The sequence below is a fragment of the Aplysia californica genome, unplaced genomic scaffold (assembly GCF_000002075.1).
Source record: "Aplysia californica isolate F4 #8 unplaced genomic scaffold, AplCal3.0 scaffold00097, whole genome shotgun sequence".
In the NCBI taxonomy this organism is placed as follows: Eukaryota; Metazoa; Mollusca; class Gastropoda; order Aplysiida; family Aplysiidae; genus Aplysia; species Aplysia californica.
Window position 1 is genome coordinate 30,933 of NW_004797367.1, and position 18,437 is coordinate 49,369.

General features: G+C 40.1%; 1 protein-coding gene across 1 annotated transcript in view; it reads left to right on the top strand.

Moving 5' to 3' along the window:
* Positions 1–1,607: 1,607 nt before the first annotated feature.
* LOC101854938 (ATP-binding cassette sub-family A member 5) overlaps positions 1,608–18,437 on the top strand; it is a gene marked incomplete at its 5' end in the record, with an annotated part of 66,116 nt that continues 49,286 nt past the window's right edge. Inside the window, 10 exon segments of the mRNA XM_035968918.1 lie at positions 1,608–1,890; positions 3,430–3,576; positions 3,970–4,140; positions 7,146–7,368; positions 9,603–9,718; positions 10,920–11,149; positions 12,922–13,273; positions 14,141–14,291; positions 15,528–15,699; positions 16,393–16,451. Coding sequence (XP_035824811.1) covers positions 1,873–1,890; positions 3,430–3,576; positions 3,970–4,140; positions 7,146–7,368; positions 9,603–9,718; positions 10,920–11,149; positions 12,922–13,273; positions 14,141–14,291; positions 15,528–15,699; positions 16,393–16,451 — 1,639 coding nt within the window.

The following is an 18,437-nucleotide window of genomic DNA, read 5'->3' on the forward strand; positions in this document are numbered from 1 at the left end:
CCCCCCCCCCCCCCCCTCTTTTGTTTTGTGTTTGTTTCTCTCTGGTGACACTTCTAATCTTCGGCACTTATATGACTTTATTGTGTTGCAAGTGCTGTAAAACTCTTACGAAAACTAAACTTTTCTGACTCTATTATTACAACAACCCTGTTTAAAATGTACATATGATGTCAACTTTTACGATATAGGCCTTACCAGTTTATATATAAAATATAATAAATCAGGAGGGCACAAATTGGGAGTCATGACCTGAGTATGGCCCGTGCCCTAAGGGAGGGTCGAGACACTTGCTGGAAGGGGATTCTTCCTCTGAAGATCTGCTGCCCGTTCGCCCCATGAGCTTTCTCCCTCTTATAAATAGCTGTAAAAGTGTGGAGATTCTTCTACAGGCTCAGTACCGGTAGTTACCAAAGATAGTAATTTCTTCTCTGTCTCTCGGCCCCACTCTTTTTATTTCCGTGATCATGGTTTGTTTTTTTAAAACTCTGTTTTCCTCATTGCCATATTGTGTGTTCATGCCTACATACAATCTTCAGTCTGGTGTTGTTCTCTCTCTCTCTTTCTCTCTCTCTCTCTCTTTCTTTCCCTCTCTCTCTCTCTCTCTCTCTCTCTCTCTCTCTCTCTTTCTCTCCTTCGCCATTTGTAAGAGGGGATTGTGGGTTTGGAGATGAGGGTGCTTTGGGATAGCGTTGGGGGTGGTGGGTGGGGAGGGAGTAGGGGCTCAGCCCGTGAGCCCTTCACTACCCACCGCCACTGCTTGCCTTGGCGAACCCTGGCCTTGATCAAATTGATAAACCAGCGCAGCCAAGCCCTGAGCGCAGCAGACGAAACACACACCACACCCACCAGTCATACACGCGCGATCAAAGACGTAAAACCTTATACTACTACTACTAAAGACGTCCTGCGTCCTACACTACGGTACACAACTAGAGATACACAGTAGTGATGAACCGATATCACAATTTAGATATCAATGTCGATACCTAGTAGTTTTCAAGATATCGATACCAATACTTCGATACCTAATAAGATAACACGCAGGTATCGATGTTTAGAACATGTATGGAGACCGATACCAACACCTATGGGTATCTACAATGATAGTAATATCAATGATAGTACATAACAAGATGGGCCACTTCTCTCTTTGAGCCAATTAAAAAAGTGTCCTCAAAATTTGGTGGCGCCCTCTTCACAAAAGCGCACTCTTTGCGAACAGAGTTACCCTACTTGAGTTTTTAAAAATCAAAGTGAAACTAGCAAGTTTTGGGATAAATTTCGGAAGAACGCTTTTTAAAAATGATTACGCTGACAAAAAACCTCTTCCGGAGGAAAAGGAGATGGTTTTCTTCGTTTAATTTGACTTTAGAATGAAGGGCGAGAGGTCATTAAAATTTAAAAAACCTAAGACTCCGCACTGAACGTACCCGAACCGCTGATGAACAGCAGTCGATCTGCGCACGCAAGGAGGTGCTATTTCTATTCTTCTTCTGGAAAAACGAAAGAGAGCTTCAAAACAGACTGCAGCGCCATCTGAAGCAAAGAGCATACTTCCTGCGGACACTTTTTAGGCTGAGTGGCCCATCTTGTCTTGTACTATCTTTGATAACACGCAGGTATCGATGTTTAGAACATGTATGGAGACCGATACCAACACCTATGGGTATCTACAATGATAGTAATATCATTGCCATCACGAACAGTGTCGAACAGGCATGATGTGATGTTGGAGGATGTTGTCATTCTTTTGAGTTTGTCGATGGATATAAAATCTTGCACGGAATTCGACTGAATTTGTAAACTTCGAAGATCTAGATCATCTAGATTAGATCTACTTGAGAAGCCGAGACTATCAGTGTGGGGCAGTGAATGCCGTCTTTTACCAGCGTGAGTCGAGGATAACCCGTGTTGTTTACAATTTACAGTGGAACTCGGATTCAACGAGGTCACCGGGCCTACCTAAAAATCTCGTTGAATCCAAGTGTTCGTTATAATAGCAAACATGAGGTTTTGTGGAGATCATTACAGGCACTAAGAAAGTAATGAATAAAGAGAAGTCACAAGTAGTGCCTGAAATGCCTGCATATTATGAGCTGTGTAAAAAAAAAATGCACACGCCTGAGTCATCTCGATTGTTTACCAAAAAGTTGTGTTGCTGTGTGTATAATAGAGCCTAGAATACACGGCAACTTTTGATTCCATAGACCAGCGCACAATTCATTACGTAGATCTACGTCAAGACTAGCTTATCATTGTAATAGTGATCAGTTGCTGAGGGCTGAGGGAAAAAAATAGACTGACGCGTTTGTATAGACTGCGACATTCAACGCCCGACTTCTAGCCCCCTCCCCGACACGCACACACAGTCACACGTGTGCAGGCCGCCCATCCGACCCCGACACACACCAGAGTAGACATGTGACGTGTGCCAACAACGCATGTTGGTATGGAAAAAGGCCACTGATTGGTCACATGCAATCGGCTAAATGAATAAAATGGTTCACAATGCAGGTGCAATGGATGATTACCGGGAATAGATAAAGTTCGTTCTGGGAGAAAAATGAGCGAAGCCATGTCTGCAGGGGCTGTTCATCGTGGAAGGGGCCTAGTTGAATCCGAGCTCGCTGATTTAAGTGCTCGTTGAATCCGGGTTATTTTTATTGATTCTAAAGAAGAAAAAAAAACGGGGAATGTTGAATCTGAGTTCTCGTTGAATCCGAGTTCCAGTAGATCTATTCTATATGTACCAACAACCACTATAAAACATGTTTCATGGCCAATGATAATCCCACGCCTGTATAAACACCATATGAGACTAGAAATATTGTCAATTGTGGTAGACTGCCAACTAAACCAGTTGTCAGACTGCTCAGGCGGAAGACCAGCAACTAAACCAAAAAACATTGAGGTAGACTGACAACTCAGTCGGCATGATGATCATATTCCTTCATTTCTTGAGAAGTTCCACAGGGACATAAAAATGTGTGATCCACCCTCTATATTTCATCAGTATGGTTTAAACTGTTGAGAGCATATTTTAACTAGGGAATATGGTGTATTCTAAACGCAAATCTTTGTCTTGTTTAAATATTAATTTTATTTTTGAATAAAAATCATCCCCCATCCCTGCTCCAGGATAATGATTATGAGAAAGAAAATCATACATGATACTGGTTGGTTTTCATTTCAACGCAACTATTTTTTAATCCTTTACTTGTGTGAACTTCTGGCCATGATATTCCAAGCAAGTCTGATTTTTGTTTGCAGCTGAACTGGAGACTTTGACGTTTGGGAATAAATGAAAATGGGCAGGCAAGACTATTATAGCCTCAACTTGACTTAATAAATTAATTTCTTTAAAATGATGTGGGATTCATTGGAATGAAGCCATGAAGTTTAATTCAATGGATACTTTGTTTTTCACAGAGACTGAATCCTGATTCAAAGGTACACCCAAGGGAAAGTTCTCAACGCAGTGCCAGCATGGAGGGTGCTGGCTTTTGGCAACAGCTGAAGGTGCTTCTATGGAGAAACATTCTTCTGAAGAAACGCAACAGGGGTCAATTAATACAGGTAGTCTCTCCTTCTCAATATGAAAAACACCCCCACAATTTTGTCAGTAGAGGTAGTTCATAGCAAGCAAACTAAATGGAATGATATTGATGTTTGATTAGATGAGATTTCCCTCTCTGTCTCTGTCTCTCTCTTTCTCTCTCTGTCTCTGTGTAGCATTTGGAGGGGGGGAGGGGGGGTGAGTGGTGGTTTGTACTGATGATTGTTTTGGAAACGTGGTTGTGAGTCATTTTGAGAGCAGATCGGCTGTATACAGTGGAGTTTACACTGAACTCTGCAGGACTGCTGGATTTTCTTCCATTTAGTCATGTTTTTATCTTAGACAGGAAAAGCGAGTGATTCTTTCACACCCTTTATATATATTTCATTGAAAACTTTTTTTTTCCTCCACAGGAAATATTGGGACCCATCTACTTTGTAGCCATTCTTGCCATGATAAAAGTCTTAACCAAACCTGCAAGGAAACCCCCAATGATGTTCCCGCCCCACGATATCAACAGTCCAGCATTTGGGAGTCCATTTGTGGGAAACTCGACAATTTTTGTCTCTCCTGATACGGCAAAGGTATGTGTATGATGACCTTATGCAGTTGAGAGCGCTGTAAAACACACACACACACAAATAAAAATAAAGGTGTATTTATATCTCAATCACATTGAAATGTCTGGTGACATGAATGAAACTTCATTTGGTTTTCAGTACTAGGAAATGAAATAAAATGTTTAATTTAAATTTAGAATGTACTGGTTTGATTGTTAGTTATTTAAAAGTGAACTCTTTATCTATTCCCCTCCCTCTCCTGTTTGGTTGAGTCTTTTTAATGGAGTTGGAAAGTAGGCCACACAAGGAAGTGTTGTGATGCCACCTGTAGACGCTGTCCAGACACACTACAGAAATGATAATATATATCATTACATCAGAGACAGAAAAGAGAGTTTTAGGAAAAGTCTAAAGGCCTTTTTATTCAGACTATTCTGTGTGTTTGTGTGGTGTGTGTGTGTGTGTGTGTGTGTGTGTGTGTGTGTGTGTGTGTGTGTGTGAGAATATACATTTCCTGTCCTTTGATTTGTCAGTTGAGTGATAATCCTAATTTTGCATTGTGCAGCATTTAGAACCTTCAGAGATAAGGTGTGGTATAAAATTTGATTATGTTTTCCTTCTTTTCCTTTGTGTTTTTCCTTGGGTAGTTAAGTAGATATTATAAAAAAAATTTTCGGGAAGGGAGCAGAGAATTCATTGGTGAGCCTTGATTGCAGATGTCTGTTTCTGGTCCAGCACTTGAAGAAGCAACAACTTTGTTAAGGCTCATCTCAGTCTGGTTGGGAAATATTCTTAAAGAACCTAGGCTGTACTTTTTGCCATATATCATGTTGATGATTCTATAAATGAAATTGTGCATCACAGTGCTAAATTGGCAGTATTTTTTTGTTATCATTCAGTTTTATTCATTGTCAGGTGTGTGAGAATAAGATTTTTTTTTGTCCGTCCTATGACTCGTCATGTGTGTGTATTTGTGTATGTCACATGACGCACCGGCAGTGGAATCTTAGTTGCAGCAGGGGGTTCCCCGCCGAGCGCCTTATCACGTCGGGGTCATGGGGGTCAGCTCCCTGTCGCCTCTCTCACTCTGTCTGGGCTGACTTAATTTTTGGTACTTTTTAATGTACAGGTTTATGTGTATCCCTATATTCATGGTAATTATCGCTTAATGCCCCCAAATCATGGATTTCTGCTCTTGAAACTAAAAAAGAACGGACATTGTAACTTGTCTGGTTCTTTCGTTAGACGCGCTGAAGTGGGCAATACTAAATTGTAAAAAATCAATATAAAAAAAAACCGGCACGACAAAAAACTGTCGAATCTGGAACATGAACGACATAACATTGATGCAGATACTCAGAGAAATGGTATCTGCGCATATAATAGAAAGCCGTAATGTTGCAACTTTATCCATCAGGCACACAAATCGCAATGAAGCAGTTCCTCCAAATACAACTTTATGTGTCTAATGTAATCGGGAATATTCGTATATTTATCGAAAGTTTTTAAAAATTGCCCTGTAATATCTCTATGAAGAAGTACAAATTCATTTTTGTGCCAGAATACATCTACAATGTAATACACGAACAGTATCCGTTACACTCCAGAAATCCCCTTACTTTAAAAAAAATGCTAAGTCTAGGTTTTGTAAGTTGACTGAGTAACAGGGATGACTTCTCGTAATTGGATTATAAGAATAGTTTTTAGCTTTCTAGTGACACTCGAATCAGCACCCGACTTTTTCAGCTTTTATTTTGGTTTCTATGACCATTTACAATAACCGACAATATTCTGATATCTATACATTCATAAAAGTATCCGCGCATATTTGTGACACAAAAACTAAGAATGAATGTGTTAGCTGTCATTATTTTTATTCCGAACAAGAAGTTTATCTCTACCCATGTATATTTACACAGTTTTGTGGGTTTTAAAAAACGTGTAATATAACTTTCTTAGTTGTATTTGGTTGTATGAAGGCTGCCACAGACAACATGATTCACGAACTATCGCAGAGTAACTTCTCTTTGTTAAATGGTAAAACAAGAGCTAACGCTGAGTGTCTTTTGTCAAAAAATGCAAATGTGCATCTTTCTTCTCTTATAACTTGATTATTACTACTTGCGCTGGTTTAAGATTTCTCATGGTTGTTGTTTTTTTCAAATCGCTTAAGCTGCGAGCATTTCACTCTTGGCAGTGCAATACCTCCCTAAAGTAACCACATGTCCTTGTCATCTGGTCAATGCCAGAGTAGAGCAGGCTCTGTAAGTCTGTAGGTGTGTGTAGGAGCCTGTGTCGAAGAACTGCCAGGTTTGGACAGTGAAGGAGAAGATGTTCAACGGTCTCCTCGTGGTAGTCACAGTGTCTACAATGGGGTTCCCACATGGGGTTAATTCTGTTTATGTGCTTGTTGGTGTGTAAGTGTCCTGTGAGGGCTCTGAAGATCTATGTCTGATCGGCTCTACACAAGAGATTTGAAGGGTCCAGGTAAAAGACATGATATTTGTAGTCAGTTTAACACAGATTTTGGAGAGACAATAATTGCTTCATAAATATGTAAATAAAATAGGACAAATTGGGTACTTTAGAAACACATGTCTAGAACCAAAACTGAGGCACAGAAGTGAACCATTCTAACTGAAAATTAATCTCAAGACATTGAGCTTTTAGTACATCAGTGTAATGGTTTGCTGTGTGGGATGGGGAAGAAGTTATATGGTTTCAAACTTACGCAAAAATGCAAACTTCTTTACCGACACTGGCAAAGTCGCTTCAGGGCTTATTAACCCCGTGACGAAAAGTGACGCTGTGGTCAGTGTGTTTGTGCGAGTGTGTTTGTGTATGTGTGTGTGTGTGTGTGTGTGTGTGTGTATGTGTGTGTGCATGCATGTGTTTGTGTGCTTGTGTGTGTGTGTGAGTTGACATGCGTATGTGTGTTTGCATTTACCATGCTACAGCAAATATCTCTTTGTGGAGATCAATAAACTGCCATCTATCTATCATCCAACTATCTGTCTGTTTTTGCCCAGGTGGATGGATGGATGCAGGACATCATTGGTCAGTTGTCTGGTGGCTCTCCGGCGTATCGTTTGTTTGCCACTGCCGAGGATGCTGAAAATGAGTACAGGGCAAATTCGAGTGGGGTTGGTGCTGGGATCAACTTCCTCGTCGACGGAAATCAAAACTCTTACAACATACGTATGGGCTTTGGCTCTCTTCCCAGCACTACGAAATTGTTTGATTCCAACAAAGGTATCCATTTAGATAAGCTGCTCAATAGTTCTGTTGTGACGTCATTAACATATTATCAAATGCTAGAAATCTTAGGTTATTGAACTTTGTGTTGCATAGTCTGGGAAGACAGAACAACAGACTTGAAATTCTAAAATATGGGGAGATTTTCATGCACCCATGAGCAGTCTAGCACATACATAGCGAAACATACACATTGCGAAGAAATTTTCAGGACCCAGATTTTTTTATATTTGTTTCAGGGCTGCCCACCATTACGAATTTTGCGGAATCGTTACGATTTGTATTCACTTTTTACGAAAATATGATTGTAATACTCTTGATTCCGATTTGTAAAAAAAATTTGGCTACTCCAACCTACTGCCAACTTTCCTGGTGTATAAGGGGAGAAAAATAGAAAAATGATCAGACCATGACAGTCTACATCACAACGTCGCGTGCAGCTGTCTTATCTTTTTATTTAACAGGATTAACACTCTTTTCATGCTGAGCCCTTGTAGTCGCTCAGTGCCACTTTGCCCTTAGAAAAACATTAGACTTTAGAAGTGCCAAAGCCAGGGGTAAAGCAAACATTGAATTCACGTGGTGTTAGAATATTCCTGCCCTTTTGTATCGTCACACCTTTGTTTACGTTTATTCGAACTATACTGGACTACAACCCCTGTCCTTGGCTTGATACCTCATCAAAGAAGATTTTCCATTGCCATTATAATGATGTTTTAAGCCAGTTTACTATTTTCTCTCTGTTGATTACTAAAACATATGCTGGTGGGTGGGCAGCCCTGATGTTTCATTCTTTGTATTTGAAATACGTACATAGCAAAATTTGTACATAGTGAAAAGATTTTCGTGTCCCACAGATTTAACTATGTGTGTTCTGGAGATGCTAATTTCTTGGGCCATTTCTGGAATTTTTTATGTAATGTTTGTTATGTTCAAGTCTCTCTGCTGCACTAGTTTCAATTTTCTATTCTTGTAATTGTAATTATTACCATGAATGTATCTCCAGTCCAGGAAGTTCCTGTAAACTTACAGATATGTACAAGTTGTTAAAAGGATCTCATGTATCCTTGTATGCCCTTCATTCAAAATTTATGGTCAAAATTGCGCTATTCAATAACTTAACTTGTGTCCGTATTGAATTGATATATACAAAAGATACATTCAACATAGTGATTTGCTACGTAGTGTTCCCAGAATCAACCAAATGGTTATCTTGGGTACAAACATACGATTGTTTGAGCTGTTACCGGTTTGTAACATAAATGGAAAAAAAATGTTTCTTTGTTAAATGTGCTTTTAGTATTAGCACACTTCCTATGAATTCTTGTCAGTTATTATATAGATATATATATATATTTGTGAGTCATAACGTTGGAATCAGGCACCCGTCAAATTTTAGGGAACGGAGAAATCAGTGTTTTTCTGACTGAAAGAACATTTTTATATTATTTAGATATTTTTGTGGCTCAGGAACCTTCTCCATCCGTTAAAGAACATAATTTTGAACTGAATTTCACAAACATTTTTATTTAAATCCAAAAATATGTTATTTTATGAAACGAGCTTTCAGCTTTAGAAGTCACCAATCTTTGGCAGCCATTTTTTCACTTATCACACCTGTAACACCAGGTAACTCCTAAGAAAATAACAAGCTTTAGTTTGATAGCAGTAACTCCATTTGCCCAAAAATTGATGAGCGCTTGATTCCCCCACACTGCGACACATTTGTTACTTCAAAAAAATATTTTACAGACAGCCTCTTGGTCTTTACAGAGGAGAATGATTTGCCCCTGAGTAATGGTTTCCTATGTTATAAGAATAATTGCATTGTTCTAGATTCTGATGTGTTTCTCTCTGTACCCCTCTCCCCAACTCATTGATGAGTTACTTGTAGTTAAGTAGTTGATGTGATAAAAATGTAATACATTGTAATCTATATTGTTGTAGTCATTCAGTGTGTGTGCGTGTGCATGTGTTCATACGTACGCCATCAATAATTAATCGATAACTGATGTTCTAACAATATTTGTTTGCTTCTGATGGGTGGTGGGCAGGTGCCTCTGGTGTGTTTTGCTCCTTCTTTCCAATTAAATGTCTGTTGTCCTTATCTCTCCTCCTTTTTTGTTTGTTACTCTCTTGTAACACCCCTTATCTTCGGCACTTATATGACTTTATTGTGTTGCAAGTGCTGTAAAACGCTTACTAAAACAAAACATCTTCGGTCCTGTCAGGTGCTTGTCGAAGCAATGTTAACGGAACTGGTTATCCAGGCACATGTGAAGTTAACAAGTACTTGTTCACTGGCTTTGCACAACTTCAGTTGGCAATTGAAAACATGCTTCTGAGGGTATGTATAATTTCTCACCATCCAATTTGGTAACTCTATTAGAGTTGTACTGTCATATGTGGATCTGACCTCATAAAAAAGTCTTATGAGATACCTGTTGTGCTGTGCTTAAGCAAGAGGTATCAGTGTATTTTGTAAGCACTGTATATATATATATATATATATATATATATATATATATATATATATATATATATATATATATATATATATATATATACTCTATTAGAGTACAAGCTATTTTGAAAAAATAATTAGGTCCAAAAGTATTAACACCCCCCCCCCCCTCCCATTTTATACATGGACCATGTTGTTATTGATTCAGCAACAGCTGGGGCCTCTCCCTTCTGTCCAATGCCATGTAGTGATCAGTGCTGCAGTTGCTGTAATGTTCCAAAGAGTGTATTGTCAATGTTAGGTTTAGGAAGGAGAAGTATAGCTCTGATGCCATTTAGATCCGTGCAGTAGAACAGGAGATGATCCACAGTAGATTCTGTGATACTGTTGAAGAAGAGATATCTGTATGTTTAACTCTTTATCTCTAAAGGGGGTAAACCCACTATGGCGGGGCCCTCTTTGGTATGATGTCTAGAATTGACATATGCATCACTAAATTCATAATTAAATCTAAACAGGGGAACCTGTTCCGATAGCTCTTCATCTAATGAATGAGCTCCCGAATAAAGAGACCGGACCTGCCTTCAGGAATTGCTGAAAAGTAATTTGACTTCAAGTTTGTCGCAAAGGAATGTGCCCAATCGGCTTCCAGCGGCTCTCCAGCACAGCTGTTGTGGCAGCGAGCTGCTGGGAGTGGTTTGCTGGAGATAAGGAGTTATGAAATTCGTTTTTGGCTTACGATGAAACAGAGGTTGCAATTGAGGCATTTTCAAAATTTTCAACGCTGTATCCATTTTGGTAGCCACTGTCATATTTCTCATTGCCATCCCCTGTCCCCTGTGTTCCCACAGTTTCAGTGTGAACTGTCAAACCTGCTCAGACGACCATCGTCTTAGACACTTCCCACGCGCTCCCCCATTGCGTAAAAAAAAAAAAATACCATTCACCTGTCTACAACATATGACCTGATGCAGTTGTAAGCGCTGTAAAACACTCTTAACTTACCTGTTCAAAAGAACCACTTTACTCCTTGACAAACAAACAAACAAAACAAATAAATGAAATATTTGTTTCCGCTGTGCAGGAAGCTGGCGTGACAAGCCCGGACCCAAGGCTTCGGGAGGTGCAGGTCCAGATGATGGACAAAGACGAGTTCTACCCGGACACCTCCTACATACAGACCATCTCCTCCATCTACTTTGTGTTCTCCTTTGCCTTCCTAGCCAATTTCCTTGCTGTCAATCTGGTCGCCGAGAAAGAAAAGAAGATCAGAGAAGGAATGCTCATGATGGGTCTGAGGAGCTCAGTATTATGGTACGTCTCTACATGATCTACGTTTGTTTATAAAGTTGTGATGTGCGTTTTGTGTTGTTGATGAGATGGTGCAGAGAGAGGGCTGAAAGCCTGAATAAAAACAATGAAGACGAGACAAAGTCAGTTCCTAAGACATGGGTGGTTGGCAGGTGCTCTGTTGTGGTTTGATGCTTCTTTCCTATCTGACATCTCTCGTCTTAATCTTTCTTCTTTCTTTTATTGTGTTTGTTACTCTCTTTTAACACCTCTAATCTTTGGCACCTACATGACTTTATTGTGTTGCAAGTGCCGTATAACTTACTAAAAGTAGCTAAAGTTTCTTGGATCAACATAAAGACCTTAACAGGGGCTCTCGTGGCGTAGAGATCAAGGTGTTCGCCTCTCAATCAGAGGTCCCGGGTTTTAATCTGGATAGCGACGGAAAAAAATTCTTTTCCATAGTTGTCTCCTTTCTTCTCCTTTCTTGCTCTCTTGCAATGTTCTGTTGTCTGCTTTCGTCTCCACTTTCTGCCCCCACCCCCTCACCTCCTTTGCCCCCTCCTCTGGGGCTCCTGATTTTTTCTGCGGCCTTTCTACTGCTACTCCTTGGCTCCTTCTTACTGCTGCCTTTCAGCCACTCTCTCGATCTTCTGGTTGGAAAGATCTACACCTAGCCTTCTCGGACAAGAGCGAAAAATCTCGGAGGTACTGCGTGCATGTTGCGCCCTTTAAAGATCCCTTGGTGGTCTAAAATCGATAAGAGTAGGCTTTGGCCTCCTCTCGGGCAAAATTCAAAAGTTCCTATCGACTGAAAATATTTAATGTGTCCCGTGCGCTCATACGACCTTATGCTGTTACAAGCGCAATAAAATACTTACAACAACAAAAAAAGTCCTTAAATATTTTGCGCTCATTGGAAAAATATATGTGAAAAGAAGCTGAAGTAGACAAAGAACAACTTGCCAAGAAGACGAACAGAAGTGTGATGGGAAAAAACCAGGATGATAATATCATAATTTATAGGAGGTGGGGGGTTAGTATCCAGGAAGAGAAATGAGTGACGAATCATAATGGCCGAAATTCTGTTTGGTGAAGAGGGAGGGAGAGAGGGAGAGAGGGAGAGAGAGAGAGAAAGAGAGAGAGAGAGTATCCTATTACGGATTCAGAAAAAAAAAGATGATCCTCATGTGAATATTGAACTTTTACCTGTTAAAAGATTTCTATGTAAATGAGGAAGCTATTTCTTCTAGTACTGTGCAGAGGGATGGCTTTGGCTTTATCGAGTCCCTTTCTACGCTCCTATCCTTGTGATGCTCATTGACATCATTTTGTACACCCTGGAAACAATATCGCTTCCTTAGAATTACAAAGTTCTACTGCAAGTTTTGGCCATTTTGAGTTACTAAAACCATGAAGTCAAAAACCAAATGCTTTGTCTGCTCTATCAAAATCGTAAGATTATTTGCGGGCGTTACCAAGATATTCGAAGAATTGCATTTGAAAAAGCTTGACTGATGGTTGAAGCAGACTTTCTGCTGTTGAGGCTAGAGAGGTGAGCAGAGTAAGCCTGATTCCCTGTTTGGACTTCTCTTTTGACATCCACCTCTTGACGCTCATATGATCTTATGCAGTTGCAAGCACCGTAAAACTTAACTAAAACTAAAACTAAAAGCTTGACATATTGTGAAACTCAAAGTTTTTTTACATCAAGTTTCTCAAAACTAAGTACTGAGGAGATAGAACTTTGTAATTTTAAGGTAACGATATATCTGGACCACCCATCTGTTTTCCAGGCTGTCCTGGGCTCTGATCTACCTGGCGCTAGTGATGTGTGTCTCCCTCGTGTTGGTGGCCATCATTGGTGGCAGCGAATTCTTCCAACACAGCAATTTGTTCCTGGTCTACATCTCCTTTGTCCTCTATGGGGGCTCCATCATGGCATTTGCCTTCATGCTCACGCCATTGTTCAACAAGGCCAAAGTGGCAGGCGCCATAACAGGCTTCTCCACGGTCATCATCAGTCTCTTGTACCTGATCGTCAGCCAGACGCGATCGGAGAACAGCTACAACGCCAACATACCACCTGTTGCGCAGTGGTTCATGTGTCTGCTCTCACCCATAGCTTTTGCAGCCACCATGGATCAGGTGGGATCTTTGTTTTACTTCTGACTCAGTGTTGAGCCATGAACTGTTTTTTTATTTATTTTTTTTTAAAGAGAAAATTCATCATCAGTGTAAATGAGTGATTGATGTGTGAAAATATAAGTTACAGTACTTGTTTAAAGTTGTAGATGAAAGTGAACGTTTTTAGTCTTATTGTCCCTTCCTGCTGAAGACTCTGAGTGGTTGAGGAGCAAAAATATAAACTGTAGTGGTTGTTTGAATTTAAAAATGAAAGTGGCTGTTTCTAGTCTTATAATCTCCCTTCTGGTTGAAGACTTGCCCCTTTAATAAATTCAGTTTACTGTTTTAGTCCTCATAGGGACATACAACAAGACAGCAACTTCTTAGGCACTGAAGAACCATTTCATGTCTAAAGAACTCTCTTTATTTTGTACCATTATTTTTGGTACCAATTTAAGCTGGTCTTATAAATTAGTATTGTGTTGTACATATTATGTGTGTAGGCGTGCACATGTCAGTCAGTCTTTCTGTTCTCTCTTGCTCCCTCTCCACTTCTTTTTCTTCTCCTCCCCCCTCCATTCTCTTTCTCTCTCTCTCTCTCTCCCACCCCACTCCCCCACCCCAACCATCTCTCTCTCTTTCTTTTCCATGTAGATAATATACATATTATTGTCTGCTCAGTGTAAGCCTCCTTCATACGTAACTTTTCAAAATAGCATATGACAGAGACCTACATAAAGCAGTTGATATACGAACTTCCTCACTATGAATACAAATTTTAACAGGCTGGCTATTTCGTTTAGAAAAATGTTAATGATACTTATTTACCCAACTGTCCTGCTTGAATGAGATCTTGCCTCATGTATTTCTTTCTCTTTTTCTCCTCAGGGAATTTTCCTTGACGTGCAGAGAGATGGATTTGACTTTGATGAGTCCCTGACCTACGGGGACTTTCCACTCTACGCTCCTATCCTCATGATGTTGATTGACATCATTCTGTATGCCCTGCTCACAATATATCTGGACCATGTGGTGCCTGGTACGTGAGAGCATTCTGCTGGGAACAACACACTAACTCTGCCATGCTCTAATAAGAAATTACACATTTTCTCTTCCAATATCTGCATTAAATGTTTTAAGAGCTTAACTGCTGTCGATTTTTAAGACAAGGTATTCAAATTTTGAACCTTTTTGCTTTTTTACTTATGGTACTGGTATGAGTTTATGTGCTGTATAAAGTGTGTGTGGGGGGGGGGGGGGGGATGAAGAGCTACGTTGCTGTTGCCAACTGATTGCTTGCATTGTCAAGTGAATATCAGTCTGGCATATTATTATGTTAAGGCTGTAAGTGCTCATATTTATCAGCAGAAGAGTGACATCTTCGCAAAGTACTCATGTGTAGATAGGATACATTCTTCAGAGATGTTCAGCTTATATATTTTCCTTACTGATCTTTTGCTTTCATTTTGCAGACAGTGCTATTTAGAGTTTGTGGACGAGCAAAATTTGAAATGTCATTGTACTAATTGTTCAACCATTAAATCAGTATTTTTTTTTCGAGTTGTCAGGTCAGTAATCAATTACACTTGATTCATTTAAGTGTAAAAGTCTTCACTTTAAGCTAAAATTAATTTCACCTTTCCCAATCGAGAAATGAGAATTACTATAACACAATATATAGTGAAAAGCAGTTGTTCTTTGCAGAAAATGTAAATACAGTTTTACACACTGCTGTGTATTACATAAAAGATGGACATGTTCCCACTGCAGTGACCCCAACACAATGGACAAGTAAGACATAAAAGATGACATTGCTCCCTTTTCGTTTAACCATTCCTCCATCTTGCAGATGCAAGTCAGTACCAGAGTGTTAAGTTCTTTAGCAAGGTTGCACGTGTCTTGCCCAAGGACACATTTAGGTGGCCACTCATCCAGAGGCTGCACATTCACTTTCCAAGTTTTTTTTTTGTGGACAAGCGTTCACTGACAAATAGACTACAAGACCCCTCAACATCATATTTGTATAATGACTAATATGGACTCTATCTTAAAAGTAAACTATAGCCCACCCCTCTTATTGAACAGCTTGACATAGTCTGAAACATTGGAGATCACTGTGGGGTTGCTGTTAAGTCTTTGAGGAACAGAAAAAAGTGGGCTGTGATCATCATGATGTTTGAGGATTTGACAGAGGGGGAGGGGGAGGGAGGTTACATTTTTACTGATGGTATTCTTCAGTTTATTTATTTCTGATATATTGTCTGTACTGTCTCAGGTGAGTACGGTACTCGTTACCCGCCCCACTACTTCCTGATGCCTTCCTATTGGTGCCCGTCTCGGGACCAAGGGGAGAAGACCAGGCTTATAGATATGCGTCAGAGGACCCAGTCTCATGCAGTGGACATCGAGCCGGTCAGCCAAGAGATGGAGGAAAACATGGCCATGAGGTAAGAGTTCTGATACTTTGTACTCTCATACTCTTGGACGAATTCAACAGAATTGAAGTGTGTGACTTGTAGGAACACATTGACAGTATTTCGTCCTCAAAAGTGCAGTTGGTAAAGTTATAAGGGAGCCATAAACTGCACGTGGTTGTCTAGCTGAAATGCAGGTCTGTTTGTGTTTTTACTGAAATACTTAAATTTTGTCACAAGTAAATTACTCAAAAATACAATAGTTGGAGCTGCTTATAGCAAGGTTTTTCCATTGAAGGTTTGTTTGATTTAATGTGTATTTTCAATTTGAATAATTTTTAGAAAAAAGGGGATTTTTCTACTCTTCCCTCCCAGAAAAAAAAATTGAATCAGTGTTTGGTTTTATAAATTTGAACTATTTTGCTTCTGATTTACATTAACCATAATAAATGAAATCAGATTTGTCGAAAATTGGTCTAATCCAATTTTTTTTTCCTTATCTCACTCCTTCCCCTTCAAGTTGTGTGTACCTTTCATCTCTGTAGTGAATCAGCAAGATTTAGTATTTAGTGAGAGAAACTTGTTCTGTGATAAGACTTGAGTTCATATCTCAGTCCTAAACTTGGGTTGTCTGAAGCGTTTTCCTACTCCTGTTCCCGCCACTATCATTCTGAAAGACCCACCATTTTATTCTCTTTATCCATTCAATCACTCCTGTAATTTCAGAATCACATCTCTTACGAAGGCGTACAAAGTGGAAGACAAAATGAATAATGTTGTTGATGGTGAGTAAGAATGTGGTCCAGTGTGAAAATTTGTTCTGCTACTGTGGAGAATTGTGTGAACTGTCTTGTGAGCAAAACGGCTTATGCTATTTTGACAGGGATGTGCGAAAAAAAATAACTCGGTTAATTTTTACTGATCAATAATGAAATGTAAGGTGTGCTGACAAAATGAGTTACTTCTCTGATTTCAACCCTATGGACATATATATGCCAAATTTTTAAGTTGAGTTTGTACAATTTTTTACGATGCATTGATAAAAGACGGACATATTAAACTTTAAGAAAATAGTATCAGTTGGAAATCTACAAATTTGGCTGGCATGTCGAATTTTGACATATCTCCATTTGCAGATTGAGAAAAGTAACAAATTTTTTCAACAGGCCTTTCAAATATCGTCTTGAAATTTGTTCTGCTTGTTCCCTTACTCTGTACTTTTCACAACATTATTCTTCTAGAGGGTCTGAGAAAAGCGGAGATCAGATTTTTTGTTTAAAAGATGGGATCATATAACCGAGTGGCTATTTGCTCAGTCTTTCCTCCTTGTCATCTTCAAAGTTCAGCACCTCACCAGTACAGCGATTTTGACTGCAAGCCATTGGGAACGACTTGCCGCAGATAAGGAGTTGATGTGTAATATATCAGTGAGATGTCTTTTCCAGGCTGCAGCACTCATTACGTTTTTGTAAAAATTTTACATAAAATTGTGTTTAACACCTCCATTGTAGGGCTGGATTCTGCTCGGTTAATCGAAGGCTTGCAAAGCAGCGGAAGTCTTGCGCTAGAGTCTTGCGAGCAGGCTTGTGGTTTGATTTGCCTCCCGCTTGCTACCGGAGGGAACTTCCGGTGAGTTGTGACTCACGGACAGTCCTGCTGTACTGTGTCGTGACGTCGCGAACTCTCGTGGCAGTGGGCTCAGTACCTATTATAGATTCTCTGGTTATTTGCGTTGAGAGGCTTGCACCAAAAGTGCAAGATCGGTTGGTTTTTTTTCATAGTTCGGTTGTAAAAAACAAAAAGCTCTATTCAATGTACTTAAAAAATTAATATTGGATCGGCTATTCTTACGATGTTAAGGCCTGTTTATTTTTAATGTGCACGAGCCAAGCGCTTCATCGTCGCACGCAAAAGACCTCAGTTCGATTCCCGTATGGGGAGAAATTTTTACTGAGAACCTCCGTCTTTCTGCTGGGGCATTGTTCCCTCTCAGCCCAGGTTGGCCCTGACATTGGGTTGAAGTAGGCCTAGCCCGTCTCCTAAATGTTCTGTATTATGTCACTGTGAGTGTAACACATCTACAAAATAGGTTACATACATACGATACAAAAGCCAATCAGAACGACTCCTGGAGTTTTCCATTTTAGGGTAATCTAAGTCAACTTATTCTTATTACTACCAGAAACCTAGGTCTCTGTTACTACAATACCACGCTCCCTCTCACTTATCCATTCGCTTAGCTGATCAACGGCGGGAAGTTAAAAATAACTTCAGCTCTTTACGCCTTGCACCAAAACAAGCCCAGCCTCTCCCTTCCTCCACGGTTCAAAGTTCACACAGCGAACAGTACTGTCTTGCTGTTTGAACACATCGGACTGTCTTGTCACCATCAAGACGGTCCTACGCCATCTAGCCCGTGCCGCTCGCTCGGTGTATCGAGACAGTACAAGTACAAGTCAGCAGGTCAGGTTTTGAGCTTGTCCTGAGGCAAATCTCTAAGCCTAGCGCAAATCAGTACTGTGTGAATTGTGGGGCCTGTGGCAGCGGACGGGACTTGAGGCTTGCGCAGGCCTTTGATTAATTGAGTAAACTACAGCGCCACGCCGCGCAGTGACTCTGTGGGCGAGATCTCTCACTCTCCCCCTCTCTCTTTTTCTGACGTAAGTGGCTTCGCGGATTGCAAGCAGGGTGGGGATGATGAGGGGGCCTGACACGAGTGGCTTCGCGGATTTGTTAGTTGCTGTGGACTTGAAGTTTAGACTAGACCAAGG